Here is a 17,254-nt window from a genome sequence, read left to right as displayed (position 1 = left end):
ATGCTGTCCCCTGTGGTTTCCAACTCCACTCAGGGTCTCCTCATTACTGTGAGAGAAATGATTGTTTGAAGTAGAGTGGGTCTTAAATCAGATGACCAGACCAAACTAAGTTGTACTTCAGAAACATAAGAGATACAATATGGTTTTCAGTATTGTCTGCCATGTGGTCCCTTTGTATAAGCCACACCACTTGTCAATATATGCCATTATTTTTAATTTTTTTCATTGCATCACAGTTTAGTTTACAGCAGAAAGATAATAAAACAGTTAAACACTACTAGGAAGGAATGTGCCACTTGTGTTCCAAGTTTATTACTATTTGGAATCTTCAGCAATCCACAATAATGCAGGAAATTTAAATACTGTGCTACTATAGTGAAAATCTGAAACAATCTATTCACATTACAAGTGGAAAGATCCACTAAAGCTATCATGTTCCTTCCAACATTAAAGATAATCAAAGAGGTACCCACCTGCATGTCTCAATTCACTATTTTCCTTTAATTTGTAGATCTTCACAGAGTATACATTCCTCATTGATTTTGATAATTAATTCTTAATGATTTAAATGTACAGTTTTTGATAATCTAAGTGGCACATTGATAATTTTCCAATTGCTTTCTTTTTGCAGAATCATTCTTTTTAGTAGTCAAATTATTCCAAACAATAACAAGCATTTCTGAAGTGTACTAGAGTTGAGCACCATTCCTGATAGGAAATTTTGCACCAGAGAAATGGAATGAAGTCTGCAAGGAAACAACTCTACTATTGGTAATTTAGTCACCACATTATTCCTGCCTTCGTGACAATCTGTGAAACTAAGCTAAGAATCTAGAATGAAATTTTCACTCTACAGCGGAGTGTGCGCTGATATGAAACTTGCTGGCAGATTAAAACTGTGTGCCGGACCAAGACTCGAACTCGAGACCTTGCCTTTTGCGGGCAAGTGCTCTAGCAACTGAGCTGCCCAAGCACGACTCACAACCCGTCTGTGAAGTTTGGAAGGTAGAAGACGAGGTACTAACAGAAGTAAAGCTGTGAGACAGTTTTAATCTGCCAGGAAGTTTCATATCAGTGCACACTCTGTTGTAGAGTGAAAATTTCATTCTAGAAACGTCCCCCAGGCTGTGGCTAAGCCATGTCTCCACAATATCCTTTCTTTCAGGAGTGCTAGTTCTGCAAGGTTCGCAGGAGACCTTCTGTAAAGTTTGAAAGGTAGGAGACGAGGCACTGGCAAAAGTAAAGCTGTGAGGACGGGTCGTGAGTCGTGCTTGGGTAGTTCAGGTGGTAGAGCACTTGCCCGCGAAAGGCACAGGTCCCGAGTTCAAGTCTCGGTCCGGCACACAGTTGTAATCTGCCAGGAAGTTTCGTATAAGCTAAGAATGTTACTGCAGAACCCCATGCCAAAACTCATTGAAATGTAAATTACACTGAAAAGACTAATACCTTATTTGAGACAGATGTTCCCTGCATGTATATGGAAAATACATTTTCTGTGTTTGTTGCTAAATGTTCTGAAACAATGATTCAAAAAACAGGAGACATGAAAACCAAAATGAACACATTGGCAAAACTGTAAAACATGACCAATATCACAATATTGGAAATGAAGCACTCTTAAGAATTGACATATGTCAAAAACTCATACTTCGTGGGAAAATGATATCAATATATATCATTTTTTTGATATGAAACTTTTGCATTAAAGGATGTGTGTGAATAAATAATTGAAAGCGAAGCAGGTTCATAGTAATTTGCATTTATTTCCATAAATTTAAACATGAATATATGCATAAATAGTTTATCTTGCTATAGATTAACAAACTTTATACAACATATGTGGAAGACCTTTGTGATTTTGTTGTATAAGGCACATGATGCGAAACATATATACTAACTATTCTACATACAAAATTATATACAACATTATCTACATAAAATTTGTGCAAAGGAATATTTACAGCAATGGAAGAAACAGGAATATTCAGTCAACTTTCTTCCTTTAATAGTTTAACAAGAGTAGAAAAATATTTACTTTATAAAATGTAACACAGACATATATACAACATAGAATCTATTTTATATAGATGCCATCAATGTGCTCTCACATTTAATACTGAGCAAACGGTCAACATGGATAATATTTGTTACAAGATGGCAGTCATCATTTTGAGCACACTTCCTCTTTTATAAGATAACTTTATTATAAAATGTAAGTATCTGTTCATATGGCAGTTCAATATATATTTCATTTTTTAGGAGAAGTGAAGAAGAAGTTGCAACACTAGAATTTTTGGATATTTCTGTAAGTAATGACTGGAGTTATCACAAGGATGAAATATATTCACATCAAAGTTTGGCATGAATAGTTTGATCATTGCAGTGATCACAAAATTGTAGCTGTTTGTAAGCTGAAGAAATTAGGTTTTGATCACATCTGTTCATTTACTTCCCAAAAGTCATATTACAAGTATATATAGCCTGGGCTCAGCCTTCCCCTCTTTTATGTGAATCTTAAGCATAGCATATTATTCTCAAAGTTTATGAGACTTATATAAATTCAGGCTCATTTGGGTCTTCGCCTGTCGTATTACTTTGATAATTTAGATTCCATTTGAGCAAAATTCCAGCACTTTGCTCCCACTAACAAAATAATATGGAATTAGGACTCCCACAAGAGGTTTGTACCCACACACTAAAACTGAAAAGAGAGGCTAGTACTGGCAACATTGAAGTTGTAAACAGACAACAAATTAATGGAGTAATATCACTTATGGAGATCCAGAGCATGTAAATGTTAGGAATGCAATTTAATGGACGGTTCTGTGGTTCAAGAGGCAATGATGTTTCTTACAACATCAAATTATCACTTCTTGAATCTCCAATAAACATTTGTTATAAATCTGTTTTACTCCACAAGGAAGTAACTTCACAACACTTCTGTATTTGTGAGAAATAACATTGTCAAAAAAAGGTAAAAAAATATCAACTTTACAACACTAAATTAACACAGTTCATGGGTTGTAATATTTGTTTATAATATTTCAGGTGCTATACCAAGAACAATTGCAGATAGCTAGTTTCAGTTTTAAGATATCAAAAAATAGTGTCAGGAACTGTAACCTAATTAAGGCACCTTTTTCATAATGTGGTGCTCACAACACACTTGGGTTCAAACAGTAAAAAAACTGTAGGAAGGGAGATTTGTCAGTAAACACTTTGGTCACTGTCTTTTAAATGATACTGCCATTCTCCATGGAGAAAAAGAGACTCATAGAAGTCCGAACAAATATGCTGTGACAACCTCTTAAGAATTTGTGGAATACATCTCATAAAAACCAAATGTCAAACGAGTTTAGTCATTTACCAGGAAATCGGTTTCTGAGTGTGTCAAGGCATAACTTCTGATTCAGATGTTCCATAAGGCACTTAAATCACTACTGCGAAGTTTCAGAATAGTTATTTGAAATATAATGTCCTTTGTCCATATTTTCTGTATGGACCCATCATCAGAAAACATCACTACTGAGGAGCATAATGAATATCATATGAAATAAAGTAACACAGCTGCCATAAATATGTGTAACAGAGATCATGTTAGCTGAACAGATCAAGTATGGCATAAAGAATTATCAAAGTTAATCAACCAAAATATCTTTACAAATCTCATAATGTAATTGAAATCCATAATTATGAAAACAGAACAAAGATAGTTTCAGAGACTGCTACTTCATTTGTGAATGGGAATGGGTATTCGCAGTCCCTGACTCATTTTGACAGTGTTTTTTTTTTTAATTTCTTTTCACATGTACAGTACTATACCTCATAGCATCTCTCTTAAACCAAGTTTTGATACAAGTAATAAATGCACAATTCCTCACATGAACTGCCATTAAATTTCATTGTTGCTTTTTATTAAATAAGAACAGATTTGCAACAAGGTGTTTCTATGAATTGGTCTCACACAGAGCAGTAGAATAATGTATAAAGTAACCTAAAAATCAGTCTGGACATTCTGGCCATCATTACTTTTGTTTCAGACACCAAAATCTCTAAAGCAGGCCATACTGTAAAAAAAGAAAAAGTGACAGATGACTGCATACTGGCTAAACAGTTCAGGGCCAACATACTGCTTGATGTATTGCACACCTCAAAAGAAACCACCAAAAACACATTTCATATATAAGAAACAAACTGCCACTCAAGTAAATTATATCACCCACGATGTATCTCATCATAACAAAAACGTTTATTCAGATTGACAATTTTTCAGTACGAACTTCCATCGTGAATTCTTTAAAGATGTTCTATCCAGAATTGCGTATTTGTAACACCAGATGTTTAATTTACACAGTTGAATAATTTCTACATCACCATGGTCTCCAGGGTTTCTCTTCCTCAACAGGCTGTGCCGTCTTCCGGACAACTAATGAGAGAGGTTTCTGCATTGGTGGGCTATAAGGCCTCGGCTGGTAATAAAGGTTAGCTGGTGACGTAGCCACATCCCGGCACAGGACGACAGGTGAGGTGGGTGCAGGTGGCGTGGGAGGTACTGGCGACGAGACCATGGGAGGGGCAGCAACAACTACCGTTGGTGCAGGGGGACTGACTAACGGAGGTGCAGGAGGGCTACTATTGACTGCCAGCCTCTCAAAGGCCACTGGTGACACTGATGCAGATGAAGATCCTGAGGCACTTCCAGAAGGAGAAGAGGATGCCGACGAGACAGAAGACATGCTCGATGTGGAGGAGGCTGCAGAAGCAGTGGAGGCAGTGCGTGTGGGTATTGGCACCAGTGTAGGCAGTACGGTGGGGGTGGATTGCTGTTGACCCTGCTGTTGCTGCTGCTGTTGTGACGGCTGCTGCTGCTGGGGTTGAGGTAGTTGTGAACGAGGCAGCACTAGCGCGATGTCTCCATTGGGCAGCCTGGTGGGTAGTAGCTGCAACCCACCGGCACTCACTGCACCCGCTGTCGTCAGCAGCAGCGGGCCAGTCGCATGCTCCCCAGAGGTGCCCACGGCAGGTACAATGTGGACCTGCACTGCCGTGGCTGTCGCTGTTGTCGGTGCTGCAGTCACAGGCATAGCTGTCACCTGCTGTGTGGGTGCTGCCGTCACTCCAGCAGTGTTTGCAGGCTGTAAACATAAAACACAACCTTAAGCACAATGAGGAATGGGGGTACACAGGCTGTAAAACTGTTACAGAAATGAAATGCTTCACAGCTGAGAAAAATCCTTCTGGGTGAGTACATATGCATGTTGTTTAGCCAAAAAGGGTGAATGGATTACCATTTCAGTCATTCTACAACAAATTAATACTTATATAACCTCAGATTCACATGGTGTAGTCACTCTCTGCCCTCTATTTATTACGTTGGATGGCTACTTGGTTACTCTTGGTTACTTGGTTACAAGAAAGAATTGGAGCAAATAAATCTAAAACTCTTTACTGATGAGGCTTTGATTCTTATCTACCACTGAATTAGCATAGGCGCTATTGTCATTAGAGGATGTGATATAAACATAGTGATACATGGAGGTGGAATGGCACACTGCAAGTGGTCATCTCTTGTAGTCAAAACATTAGATTCTGTTGCAATACATATCGAGTTGGTAATATCGAGAACAACTTTATTGAATTGTATTTTCTTCATATACATGGTTTCTTTCATTAATAGACACTCATAGCAATGGCCATGATGCATACATATTATCTTTATATAATAATGGAAAGAAAACGATTGTAAGTCTAATACTAGAAAAACTTAGATGTTATGTTCAAACTTCAATGCGGAAAAGATATTGCACTAATGCCATCGAAGGCCAGAGTTCCTTTTCCTTACGATAGACAGCTTCACTAAAAATCAGCAGTCTCTGGTGCAGGTCTACATGTGAACATGATGAGGTACAGTGTATCGACATTTTTGTTGTAAGGTAACACTGACTGCTGATACTCGTCACTTGATGGGGTAGAATTTCATTCACCTTTAAAAACAAAATCACAAATATTGATGGACTTGACTGGTCTTTGTTGTATTTTGAGAGACATGTTTCCTAAAATAGCCATAAAACTGGCTGACATCCTACAAAATGGTAAGGTTTACACGGTGAGCAGTCATAGTGTTAAAGCTTGTATAAAATGAGATACTTTTTTTTTCTAAGGGATGATGAAGTTCTTTACTGGCATAAAAAGCCCTTGCTGAGTTCATAATTGATCTGTTTTGCTAAAGTATCAAAGAAATATTTTAAAATAGAAGGGAAGCAGCCCAGAATCGACTTGTGTGGTGTAAGCAGTACAAACTGGGCTACAGTACCCAGCCCTAGTTCACAAGACGTCGATGTTTGATCCACTATGTCCAAGATATAGTGGACTGATTGAAGAGGCAGGCTGATACCACTACCTGACAACACGCCTGTCGTGAAGAGCAGGCTACGTATCTGGGGATGAGAAACCGTATTTTGCCTGCATCTCCACTGGTATGGATGCTAGAAAGTTCTAACCTGCACAGTCCTGACACTCGTGAAGTGTGGTGTTTGTGAGACAGATTTGGTTAAAATGTATACAGTGGTTTAGGATGAGACACTGGACCCAGACAGTAACATTCTGGTATTGGAACTTGCAAACGTGTATAGTAAAGAAAGGCTGTCAGGATGGAAAATTCATTAACTATGCAGATATAAGCTACCATAAAGTGCAGCCCCTCGGGATTAGCCGAGCGGTCTAAGGGGCTGTAGTCACGGACTGTGCGGCCGGTCCCGGCGAAGGTTTGAGTCCTCCCTCGGGCATGGGTGTGTGTGTTTGTCCTTAGGATAATTTAGGTTAGTACTGTGTAAGCTTAGGGACTGATGACCTTAGCAGTTAAGTCCCATAAGATTTCACACACATTTGACAATAAGGTGCACACCTACACCTACCAGATTGACCTGAATATGAGGCTAGCGAAACGATTCATTGTTGCCATCCAGAATGCGAGGCGAAGCCTCCAGAAGATGAGGCGAAGAGAGCAGTGTTTACCTGCTGCTGCTGCTGCTGCTGGTGGTGGTCGTGGACGGAGGCGGCCTGCGCGGCTGCGGTGGCGGCCTGGGCGGCCATGGCGCTGCCGTTGAGGCAGCTGGCGAGGTGCGACAGCAGGCGGCGTCGCACGTTCGCCTCCAGCCCTGGGAAGCGGCCCACCTCGCCGGCGCACTCGCTGAAGCCGGCGCGGAACTTGTTCACCACCGAGGGGTCCGTCGCCGCCGCCATCGCCGACTGCTGCCGCTGCAGCGACTCCAGGTGCTTCACCGTCATCTCCAGGATGTCCGCCTTCTCCAGCTTCGAGTGGCGCGCCGGCTGCACACAACAAAACGAAGGTCCTCTTATAACCAACTACTACTTTCTACATCATACATTAGGTTACCGTGACACTGCCTCTTTTATTTATGTTCAACTCAAAAGAATTTGTTTTTATTCACAGTTGTCTTCTACATCTACATCTACATTAATACTCTGCAAGCCACCCAGTGGTGTGTGGTGGAGGACACTTTACGTGCCACTGCCATTACCTCCCTTTCCTGTTCCAGTCGCGTATAGTTCGCGGGAAGAACGACTGCCGGAAAGCCTCCGTGCGCACTCTAATCTCTCTAATTTTACATTCGTGATCTCCTAGGGAGGTATAGGTAGGGGGAAGCAATATATTCGATACCTCATCCAGAAACGCACCCTCTCGAAACCTGGACAGCAAGCTACACCGCGATGCAGAGCGTCTCTCTTGCAGAGTCTGCCACTTGAGTTTGTTCAACATCTCCGTAGCGCTATCACGCTTACCAAATAACCCTGTGACGAAACGCGCCGCTCTTCTTTGGATCTTCTCTAACTCCTCTGTCAACCCGATCTGGTACGGATCCCACACTGATGAGCAATACTCAAGTATTGGTCGAACGAGTGTTTTGTAAGCCACTTCCTTTGTTGATGGACTACATTTTCTAAGGACTCTCCCAATGAATCTCAACCTGGCACCCGACTTACCAACAATTCTATATGATCATTCCACTTCAAATCGTTCCGTACGCATACTCCCAGATATTTTACAGAAGTAACTGCTACCAGTGTTTGTTCCGCTATCGTATAATCATACAATAAAAGATCCTTCTTTCTATGTATTCGCAATACATTACATTTGTCTATGTTCAGGGTCAGTTGCCACTCCCTGCACCAAGTGCCTATCCGCTGCAGATCTTCCTGCATTTCGCTGCAATTTTCTAATGCTGCAACTTCTCTGTATACTACAGCATCATCCGCGAAAAGCCGCATGGAACTTCCGACACTGTCTACTAGGTCATTTATAAATATTGTGAAAAGCAATTATCTTGATCGCATTAGGTGGATTTCGGACAGTTTTTGGTTTCGACTCTTATGAGTCATCATTAGAACGCACCACCGTTGAGCGCAGGTGATCTTCATGGGCGCTAGATGACTCCTTGAAATGCTGTTTTCGTAACAACGCACCAGCTCCGATTATCAATCGCAAGATTCGAAACCGGTGAACCGTGCTATGTCCACCACATGCATTAAGGACAATACCGAATAAACAAGTAACGCCAAATTAAGTGCTCCAGTCTGACAGTGTCAGGTTGTAACACTACTATCTGAAAAGCAAAGCAGTAATACTTGTTCTCTGCAAAGGAAGACCTTGTGTATAGGAAAATATAAAAAAGCCAACTACTCAAAATTATGTTCCTAAACATCTCTGAGAAATTAACTACCGCCTTATTTCAAACGCCAGTTAATGCTCCGCTTTCTGTCAGCCAGTTAGGATGTGAGATGGTTAAACATAATAGTTTTTCGTGATTTCGAATTATAAGGCAACTGTCCATTCTCTTCGTAACCTCAACCCAATCCTACTAATCAAATGGCTCTGAGCACTATGCGACTTAACTTCTGTGGTCATCAGTCGCCTAGAACTTAGAACTAATTAAACCTAACTAACCTAAGGACATCACACACATCCATGCCCGAGGCAGGATTCGAACCTGCGACCGTAGCGGTCACGCGGTTCCAGACTGAAGCGCCTTTAACCGCACGGCCACACCGGCCGGCAATTCTACTAATCGCTCTCCTTCCCACGAAGATAGGAAATAGTTATATGGTGTACCATCAGTAACGAATAAAAGGCGTTTTCCCTCAACACATGGAGTTTTCATTCGTTGCTTTAACAGAATGTTGTCAGTATCCTGCAATTTTTAGTTTAGCTTTGGAAAATCCTCATTTTACATGTGTAGACATACCTTAAGACAAGTGAGGGAACTTTAATATTACGTTGCGAGAAAAAAATACCTGAAACTGTAATAGGTGCCAAAATGCTCTTCGATTAAGCAGAAATAAACTATTAATATGGATGCAACAAAGGCTGCTGTGTCCCTAACATATTCACTTACTCACGCTTTGCTCAGTAGAGCAGCAAAGATTTTACACGCTCCTCAGTGACATAGACGAAATGGGTATCCAATTTGTTAGAAACCACCATAGTATTTTAACGTCTCGTCAACGTCTAAGACTGGAGCCAGCTGAAAATAAGTGGTTGAGGAAGTGACCTCGGAATTTGCCTTAAGTCGTGGGACGGTTACATCTGGATGGCTAGACTGAGATGCGAACCGCGCTCCTTCCGATTAAGAGACCAGTGTCTCGATCATTGAGCTACGAAGTCGATGAGTATTTCTTAACTTGCACTGTAGTGAACAATGCACACTGCTTTCTGAAGCTCATGACAGGAAATTTTCGCTATCAGTGAGCTGTCAGTCTGTGCAGAGAGTAAAGGACGCTGATACCAGCGGTGAAAGACCTTAATAAGCCCTAATTAGTGATACGTACAAAAGTCGGAAGGTTCTCGATCACTCCGATACTTTATCGAGCGACGCTTAGTCTGATGCAAACACTGTGAACCGTTGCAGAATGCATGCTGGAAAAGGGCCTTGGCCTCGACGGATCAAGCCAAATAATTTACACAGGCGGACGTGACCATCGTATAACTGTTTCGTTCTGCTACTTAAAAATAAAAAAAAAGTGCTGGCAAACTAGGGGATCCTCGGAGAAGATCGGTGTTCGACTAACGCGCAAGAACTAGTGGTTGAAATCAAAGCAGTCCATCGTACGCCGCCACTTATCATTCGGAAAAACCCAAATCCCCCTAATCTCTCGTCCATAGCGTTAAACAGCAGTCCTGATGAGGATCAGCTCGTAATACCCCGTCTGGCTATAAGAACGAAACACGCGAGATGCCGCATTCTCCACTGCGGTTATCTCTGCCGGCAGCGCGTTTGCTCTCCTTATCAGCTGAACATCGCGCGCGCGTAATCACTACCCACGTGGGCCGCATTTTTATTTAGAGGAGATTTACGAACTGGTTTGCCTAGCTACAAGCTCTGCCGCTGCAAATCCCAGGATTTGTTTCGTAAGAGGTCTAAGGGTATTTACCCCACCGCATACTACTATTCCTCTCGTACAGAGTTGGCAGTTTACAGTGTATCTTCTCGCACGAATCAGTTTTCCATCTGCCTTGTGCTTATTCATCATATTGAGCACCAAGTTTGCAATAACATACCGCCGAAAATCTCCTTTTCAGTGACTCATTTTTTTGTTGTTTGTTTTGATGGCATGTCGACAGCAATTGCAGTTGCGCTGATCTTAAAATTCCAATAACGGTCACAAATTAACACAGTGAAACGACTGATAACATAATAAAGGAGATGTGAAATAGATTTGAAACCATAAGATAATGAAGGAGATGCGAACTAGATTTGAAACCACCCGCTCCCCGAATTCGATCGTGCTGGTTATCACACTCTCCTCCCCTCCATAACCCCTTTGCCTTTCTGGGACTGCCCGGGAGCTGATGTGGCAGTGTCGATCGCTATTCGGAGAGTAACGAACACGAGTTTAACGTCCTCCGGACGACGAAACCATTAGAGAGGACATTAACAGATTAATACTTGACGTATACGTGGTGTCCCAGGAGGAAGGGTCAACATTCAGGGATATGACAGGAACGATAATTCGAAGCAAAAAAGCCTAGTGAACACGGATTCTAAAATTTATACTTTAGGAGCTATGAGCACAAATCTTCGATACTTTGAAACAAATCTCTTCTACTGTAACCTCTTTGCTTTCCTTTGACAGGAGGTAGTGTGGACCAAAACAACAAAAAATTGTCTAGTAAACATGGGCTCCAAAACGCATACCTTAAGAGCTTTGAGAACTTGTTCAGTATAAGAGATGGGTTTCACATTAGGAATATGAATAAGTTCTCATAGCTCTTAAGATGTGCATTTTGAAGCCAATGTTTTGCAGACTTTTTTGCTTCGAGCGGACTTCCCTGTCACACACGAGAATATTGATTCTTCCTTATGGAACACCCTCTACAGATTTGTAAGGCAAATTTTGACGAAAAGTTGCCACGTATTGCGTCTAAGGAATAGTACAGTGTCATACATCATCGGAGAGCTTGAAAAGTCGGCATTGTGACACCAAAAGGAAATTTTACCCTCTTCCCATTTTAGGACAAATGGCCGAATTAGGAAATCTTCCTCCCAACCTCCCCATATTTTAGATCAGAAGTTAGCCTAAATTTGCCAAAAACGGTTATTACAACAAAAATGCATGATCTACACAGTGCTTTGTTCATATACTCAACACTTGCGTTCATATTGAAGATTACAAAGCACGATTCTTTTAAAATATGGGCAGCACATGCTTGCGTGTGAAAGTGAAACTTCGTAAATTCGGTAGTCAGTAAATAAAAAGTAGACTACAACACAGATTTAGTAGAGTCAATTAACAGAATACAACGCGAACAGGATGGACCGAAAGAGTAGCTGCCTACATTTGTATGTCTTGCTTCGTAGGTACTACAATCTGTGAATCTAAGTGGACTGACATTTATGTTGCTGGGCTTCCGTACGGGAGGCAAGAATTCAATGATGGGGAGAACTATTCCAGAGAACGCATTACCACTTAAGGTGATTCGCAGTTTTACCGCCGTATTATTCTTTTTTGGGTACGTGGTTCACAAAGATAGGTTAAAATGACTCATCATCAACGAAATCATTGGAGACTAGTTTAAAGGCGAATAGGTGGATAAACAAGCGGTGAACTACTCAGGGAACCACATCGACACTTATCAGGGAAACACCGTAAGAGCAAGATCACCATGGCAGAACCGGGTCCGGCGTTGAACCCGTGCGCCATGTAACTCAGTACCCTGCGAGGTAAACAAAGTGGACAAGAAGACACTTGCGGTAGATCTAGAATCCGTCATAGAAAATTTATAGGTAGGTATAGCAGCCCTCCAACAGTCTAACGAAATCTTTCGCCGCATTAGAAAGTTAGAGGCAACGCTGGCCTTATATGAGACGCGTCAGATGATTGCTGCCACCTGCCACTAACAGAGATGCCCACGGGCACACAGCGAGGATTGGGAATGTAATGAGTGTCAGGAAGAAAGACATCATCAGAAGCAGGTAGTCGAAACGAAGCCGTGCACAGAAATTAATGAGCTTCGGCTGCGCCACAGACGACGATAACTCCAAGATGGCGGCCAATACGCTGCCTTCCTCGTTACGGCACTAACGCAATGCTCCGGGGTCCGTAGATAATTAAAATTACCACTGGCTGTCCCACTTCTGCATTTATGCCCTGCCCCATGCTGGGGAGACATAAAAGATTCCGCTGCGGAGGCGCTGTTAGTTAGAGAAGGACGCATCGTTAATGCATGTCCTGTCACGCTGATTAGAGTTTCGGTGATTACTATTAACAAGGTGTCTGAATAATGCGAGCTACGTGCAATGTGCGCCCTGCTGAGGCATTCGTCGTTGCCCAAGGGGGGACAGTGGTCGCGCGATGAGAATGAACAGCAGCAGCTTGCCTCCTCACTAATACAACTCAGGACTCATTTTTAACGCATAATTTTCTGCTAACAGCGGAACTGAAACAAATCGGTTATTATTTCAAGTCGAAGAACCAATGAGTTGCCATCTGACTGAGGATCAGCGAGACGTTGCTCAGATAGCCTGTACATGTTTATTAACACTTTCGGTAACAGTCTGGAAGGCGAAACTTCCTAGCAGACTAAAACTGTCTGCCGAACTGGGATTAGAACCTGTCTCCATGCCTTCTGCGGTCAGTTCCCTTACCGAATGAGCTATGCACGCGCAGCTCTCAGTTTACTTTTACTAGTTCCTCTCTCCTACGTCATAAACTTCTCAGACGTTCTCCTGACTATCTCTCCCAGAGGAAAGCACATTCTTTCTGGAATTTGCGAGAATTCCCTCGACGGGGCAGCGCCGGTGTGTAAACAAGTGCCTGAAGCATATCTAATGAACATCTTTCTCTGAATTCACAATGCGACCAAACGCAAAAACTCTCTGGCACCACCCCTAACGGCGCCAGTAAGAAAATGCTGAAATCGGCAAACGTGGCTAAAACTCAATTGATGAACTAGGTTAAAATTATACTCAGTTGTTCAGTGTAAATCGATTAGTGTTTCCAGGTTCATGGCAGTTTAAAGGCATTGCCGCTATCTCCAACTGCAGATGGCTCCAGGTATAAGCTATGTCCTCTTATACAATGTTTTCTGCACCTTGAAATTTGACCCAGGTTTCGCCAGATTGTGGGGGTACTGATCTAGAAATGACAGGAATTACTTACATAATATTTTTCAAGGTGCATGACTGCGTCATGATGTAGCAGGAAAATTGTTTGCTCGGCAGTCTTCATCAGTCTGGCCATATTGCACACCGAGAAGAGTTTTACCCACACCGAAACTAATCTTTGGGCCGGCTACAAAGTTAAAAAAATTTCTTGAAAAGTCATTGAAAATGGGGCATTTGAACTGAAAAGTCAGCTGAAATCGTTCGTACGACGGATACCATTTAGTACATCTGGATTTGAGTTTTAAAAGAAATGTAGACTAATCTAGTCTGGAAGATAGTGTAATTAAAATGCAAATGCAACAAAATACTGGAATGAGTGGTACTGTGAATAATCCTCCAACGTGGAATATGAAAGAGAAACATTGTCAGTGGTCGATAGAGGAAGATCATGGAAACAATTGTTATTTAGTTTGAATGAATCTTGGTTTAAGTACCATATTTACCCAGCTGTTGGTACAACTATGATTTCGGTTTCTGACAAGTAGGCAAAAACATTGGTTCATCATACGTTAACTCATAAAATAATGGATTTTAGAAAAATGTATTATGTATATCTCCGTAAATACATTGCTGACTTCTCTAATACAGCAAAGATAATGTTAAAAGTTTTGAAACACGTCCCTTAAAGAGAAAAATAGCATTTTGAAATACTGGGACTTTGTAACACGTGGACACTAGGTTCTAAATCTGGGTTTTTATATTTCAGATGTTTCCATATACAAGCTAGACCATTCGTACACATCCCAAGTTGAACCTCCGATCTTCCTGTAACTGTTCCCTATTGAAACACACTTCTGAATATTGTTCAATATTGCAGTCTAAACTGTCCGTGTCCAAAAATTTTAGTAATCACGGACAGGCGACATGTTTTCCTCACTGCGTTACACAGTTAGTGTCTGATGTGAAAGTCACAAGTACGTACACGGACGATCTGCCAGAAGATCACTTATAGACTTAGACGTTCTCAGATGCAGGTCTGAAGACTGCAACATGGGCAACAAATATTGTATCTGCTGCCACTATTTTCTATGTTAAAAAGAAGACTTTGAAGAAAAAAATCCAATTTTTAGGTCTTCCAAAAACTTCTGATGAAATACATATTTATTAACTACAAGCTTTGATCATAAAATGTTTGTTAATCTGATGGTTTTATTACAGTTTACTGTCGTATTTCTCCTGGTTTCGTTCACATTCTTATCATGAGCCCCGTTGTAGTAGCAGAGAAACCCGTTACTTTTGAATGCCGTGCACAGCCTCCTAAAGTCACTAATTATAACATGAATTATGGAGGCTACGCGTAGTACATAAAATCGACGGTTGCACTGCTACTAGAATGGATCTGAAGGTACGGTTATCGTTGAAACAAAAATGCGACATGGAACGGTAGTACGAAGTCATCTGCCGTCAATAGTTCAAATGACTCTGAGGACTATGGGACTCAACTGCTGTGGTCATAAGTCCCCTAGAACTTAGAACTACTTAAACCTAACTAACCTAAGGACATCACACACACCCATGCCCAAGGCAGGATTCGAACCTGAGACCGTAGCAGCAGCGCGGCTCCGGACTGGAGCGCCTAGAACCGCACGGCCACCGCGGCCGGCACCGTCAATAGTAAAATGCAATATTCAGGTACAAGAAAAATGAATATAATAATAGGTTTGACCTTGTATTACATTTTGCTATTAATGGTAGGTGACACTGTACAAACTGATGTAGGACAGTTTTTGTTTTATTTGATGCCACAGTAAGAAGAGTGTCATAAAAGCTGCTGCCCACAATTTTATGATACGTGTAGACTATCAGATAATCAAACTCGGAATAAATAAATAGTTATTTTTGTCAGCGTATATAGACGGTTTCCTAGAAATTTGGCTTTTTAATATCTATCAACTGTCGAGTACGACATTAAATCCCATAGTAAGATATTTTGGTTAATTGTTGAAGCTTCGACAATTTGTCTTTATATAAGAATAAGACGAGAATGTACAATATTAGGTAGGCTGATTAGGTAAGAAACGAGAAAGTTCTACGCGGAATCGGAGAGGAGAAGAACATGTCGAAAACATTGACAAGAAGAAGACAGAGGATGATAGTATGTGTGTTAGGTCATCAAAGAATAACTGGATGGTACCTGAGCGAACCGGGTATGGTAAAAGCTGTGGGGGGAAGCAAAGACAGAAATGCATCCCAGAAATAATTGAGGAGTTCTAGGTGCAAGTGCTTCTCTGTAAGAGGTTGGCCCAGGAGAGGAATTGGTGGCCGGCCTTATTAAACCAAAAGAAGATTGAAGGCAAAAAGTACCAGTGTAAATCGCAATTTGTTCTCTTACTTCCAGTGGTGAAAGGTTTCCATTATAATGACAATCATCAGACCAAAATTAATTTAGTCAGACCGCATAAGGAATCCGTCCGCCTCCGTGGTGAGTGACCAGCGTAGTTGGCTGCCATGTGGGGGACCAGGGTTCGACTCCCGGTATTGCCAAGGATTTGTCATTCATGGGAGGACTGGCACGTTATGCATTCGGTCTAGTGATACCAACAGAAGAGCTACTTGACAGGGTAGTAGCGGAAGGTGTGTTGACCACGTGTCCCTCCAAACCGCATCCGCTTGACGCAGAGGACTACATGGCAGCTGGTCGACATCCAGTGGGCCTTCATGGCCTGGCCGAGAGAGAGAGAGAGAGAGAGAGAGAGAGAGAGCTCGAAGCCGCTGTGTGCTACCAACCGGGTAGCAGTCAACAACAGTATGGAGCGTACGTAAATTAATTTTCATCTGTTGCTGGTTATTATAATCGAAACCTCTCACCACCAGTAGTGATGAAAATAAATTGCGATTTACACTGGTACGTTCTGTTGTTAAACGCCACCGTGTTTTGCAACACGATGGCACGTTTATCCTACGAATTTCGAAATATGACATGACGAGAGCATTTTTAGAACCGAATTCTTATTCTCTTTCGCACTGAACACCTGGCAAGTAAGGAGCATTCGTGAATGCCGAAATGGAGACTGGTGACATTTCCGACCGTTTTTCTGATCGCACTCTGCCTCCCCTCCCATCTGCCAAACCACTTAAAATTCCTCGGTGAGCAGGTAGCGCCAAGTGATTGAATAAAGGCGAGGAATACTAACGTGAGAACACGGGCGCGCTGGCCGGGTCGCCACGTGATTGGCTGCACGTTATAATTAGAAGCCCTCCCCGGCCGTCGCTCTGCCGGCTCCCTATTAAACGCGCGGCACACCACACCTGTAATTTTCACCTGACACTTTACACGCCTAAATGACAGAGATGAGGGGGCACCGTAATAGAGCCGCACGCACCCTCCATCACCACCAGGCAGTACGCGTATGTATTATAAATATCTATGCATACGCACACGTATGTACATATATAGAAGACATGATACTCACATCTTTCTTCATGGCGTCCAGGATGAGAGTCTTGAGCTCGTTGAGGCAGTTGTTAATCCGGGCACGTCGCCGCTTCTCCATGATGGGCTTGTTGCTCTGCAACACAAGAGAGCGCCAAGTCAGAAGCTTTATACATAAACACGCATATACATACGCATG

At 42.0% G+C, this 17,254-nt stretch overlaps 1 protein-coding gene across 1 annotated transcript in view; it reads right to left on the bottom strand.

Moving 5' to 3' along the window:
• Positions 1 to 1,771: 1,771 nt before the first annotated feature.
• The window catches only part of LOC126176247 (protein hairy), a 33,220-nt gene continuing 17,737 nt past the window's right edge, over positions 1,772 to 17,254 (bottom strand). The window contains exons 2-4 of the mRNA XM_049923393.1: positions 17,096 to 17,191; positions 7,015 to 7,329; positions 1,772 to 5,135 (exon numbers count right to left, since the gene is read on the bottom strand). Coding sequence (XP_049779350.1) covers positions 4,371 to 5,135; positions 7,015 to 7,329; positions 17,096 to 17,191 — 1,176 coding nt within the window. The 3' untranslated portion in view covers positions 1,772 to 4,370. The remainder of the gene's footprint in view (positions 5,136 to 7,014; positions 7,330 to 17,095; positions 17,192 to 17,254) is intronic.

This window comes from Schistocerca cancellata, chromosome 3 (genome assembly GCF_023864275.1).
Source record: "Schistocerca cancellata isolate TAMUIC-IGC-003103 chromosome 3, iqSchCanc2.1, whole genome shotgun sequence".
Taxonomy (NCBI): domain Eukaryota; kingdom Metazoa; phylum Arthropoda; class Insecta; order Orthoptera; family Acrididae; genus Schistocerca; species Schistocerca cancellata.
The sequence above is the reverse complement of the archived record's forward strand: the minus strand, read 5'-3'. Positions and strand labels throughout refer to the sequence as shown.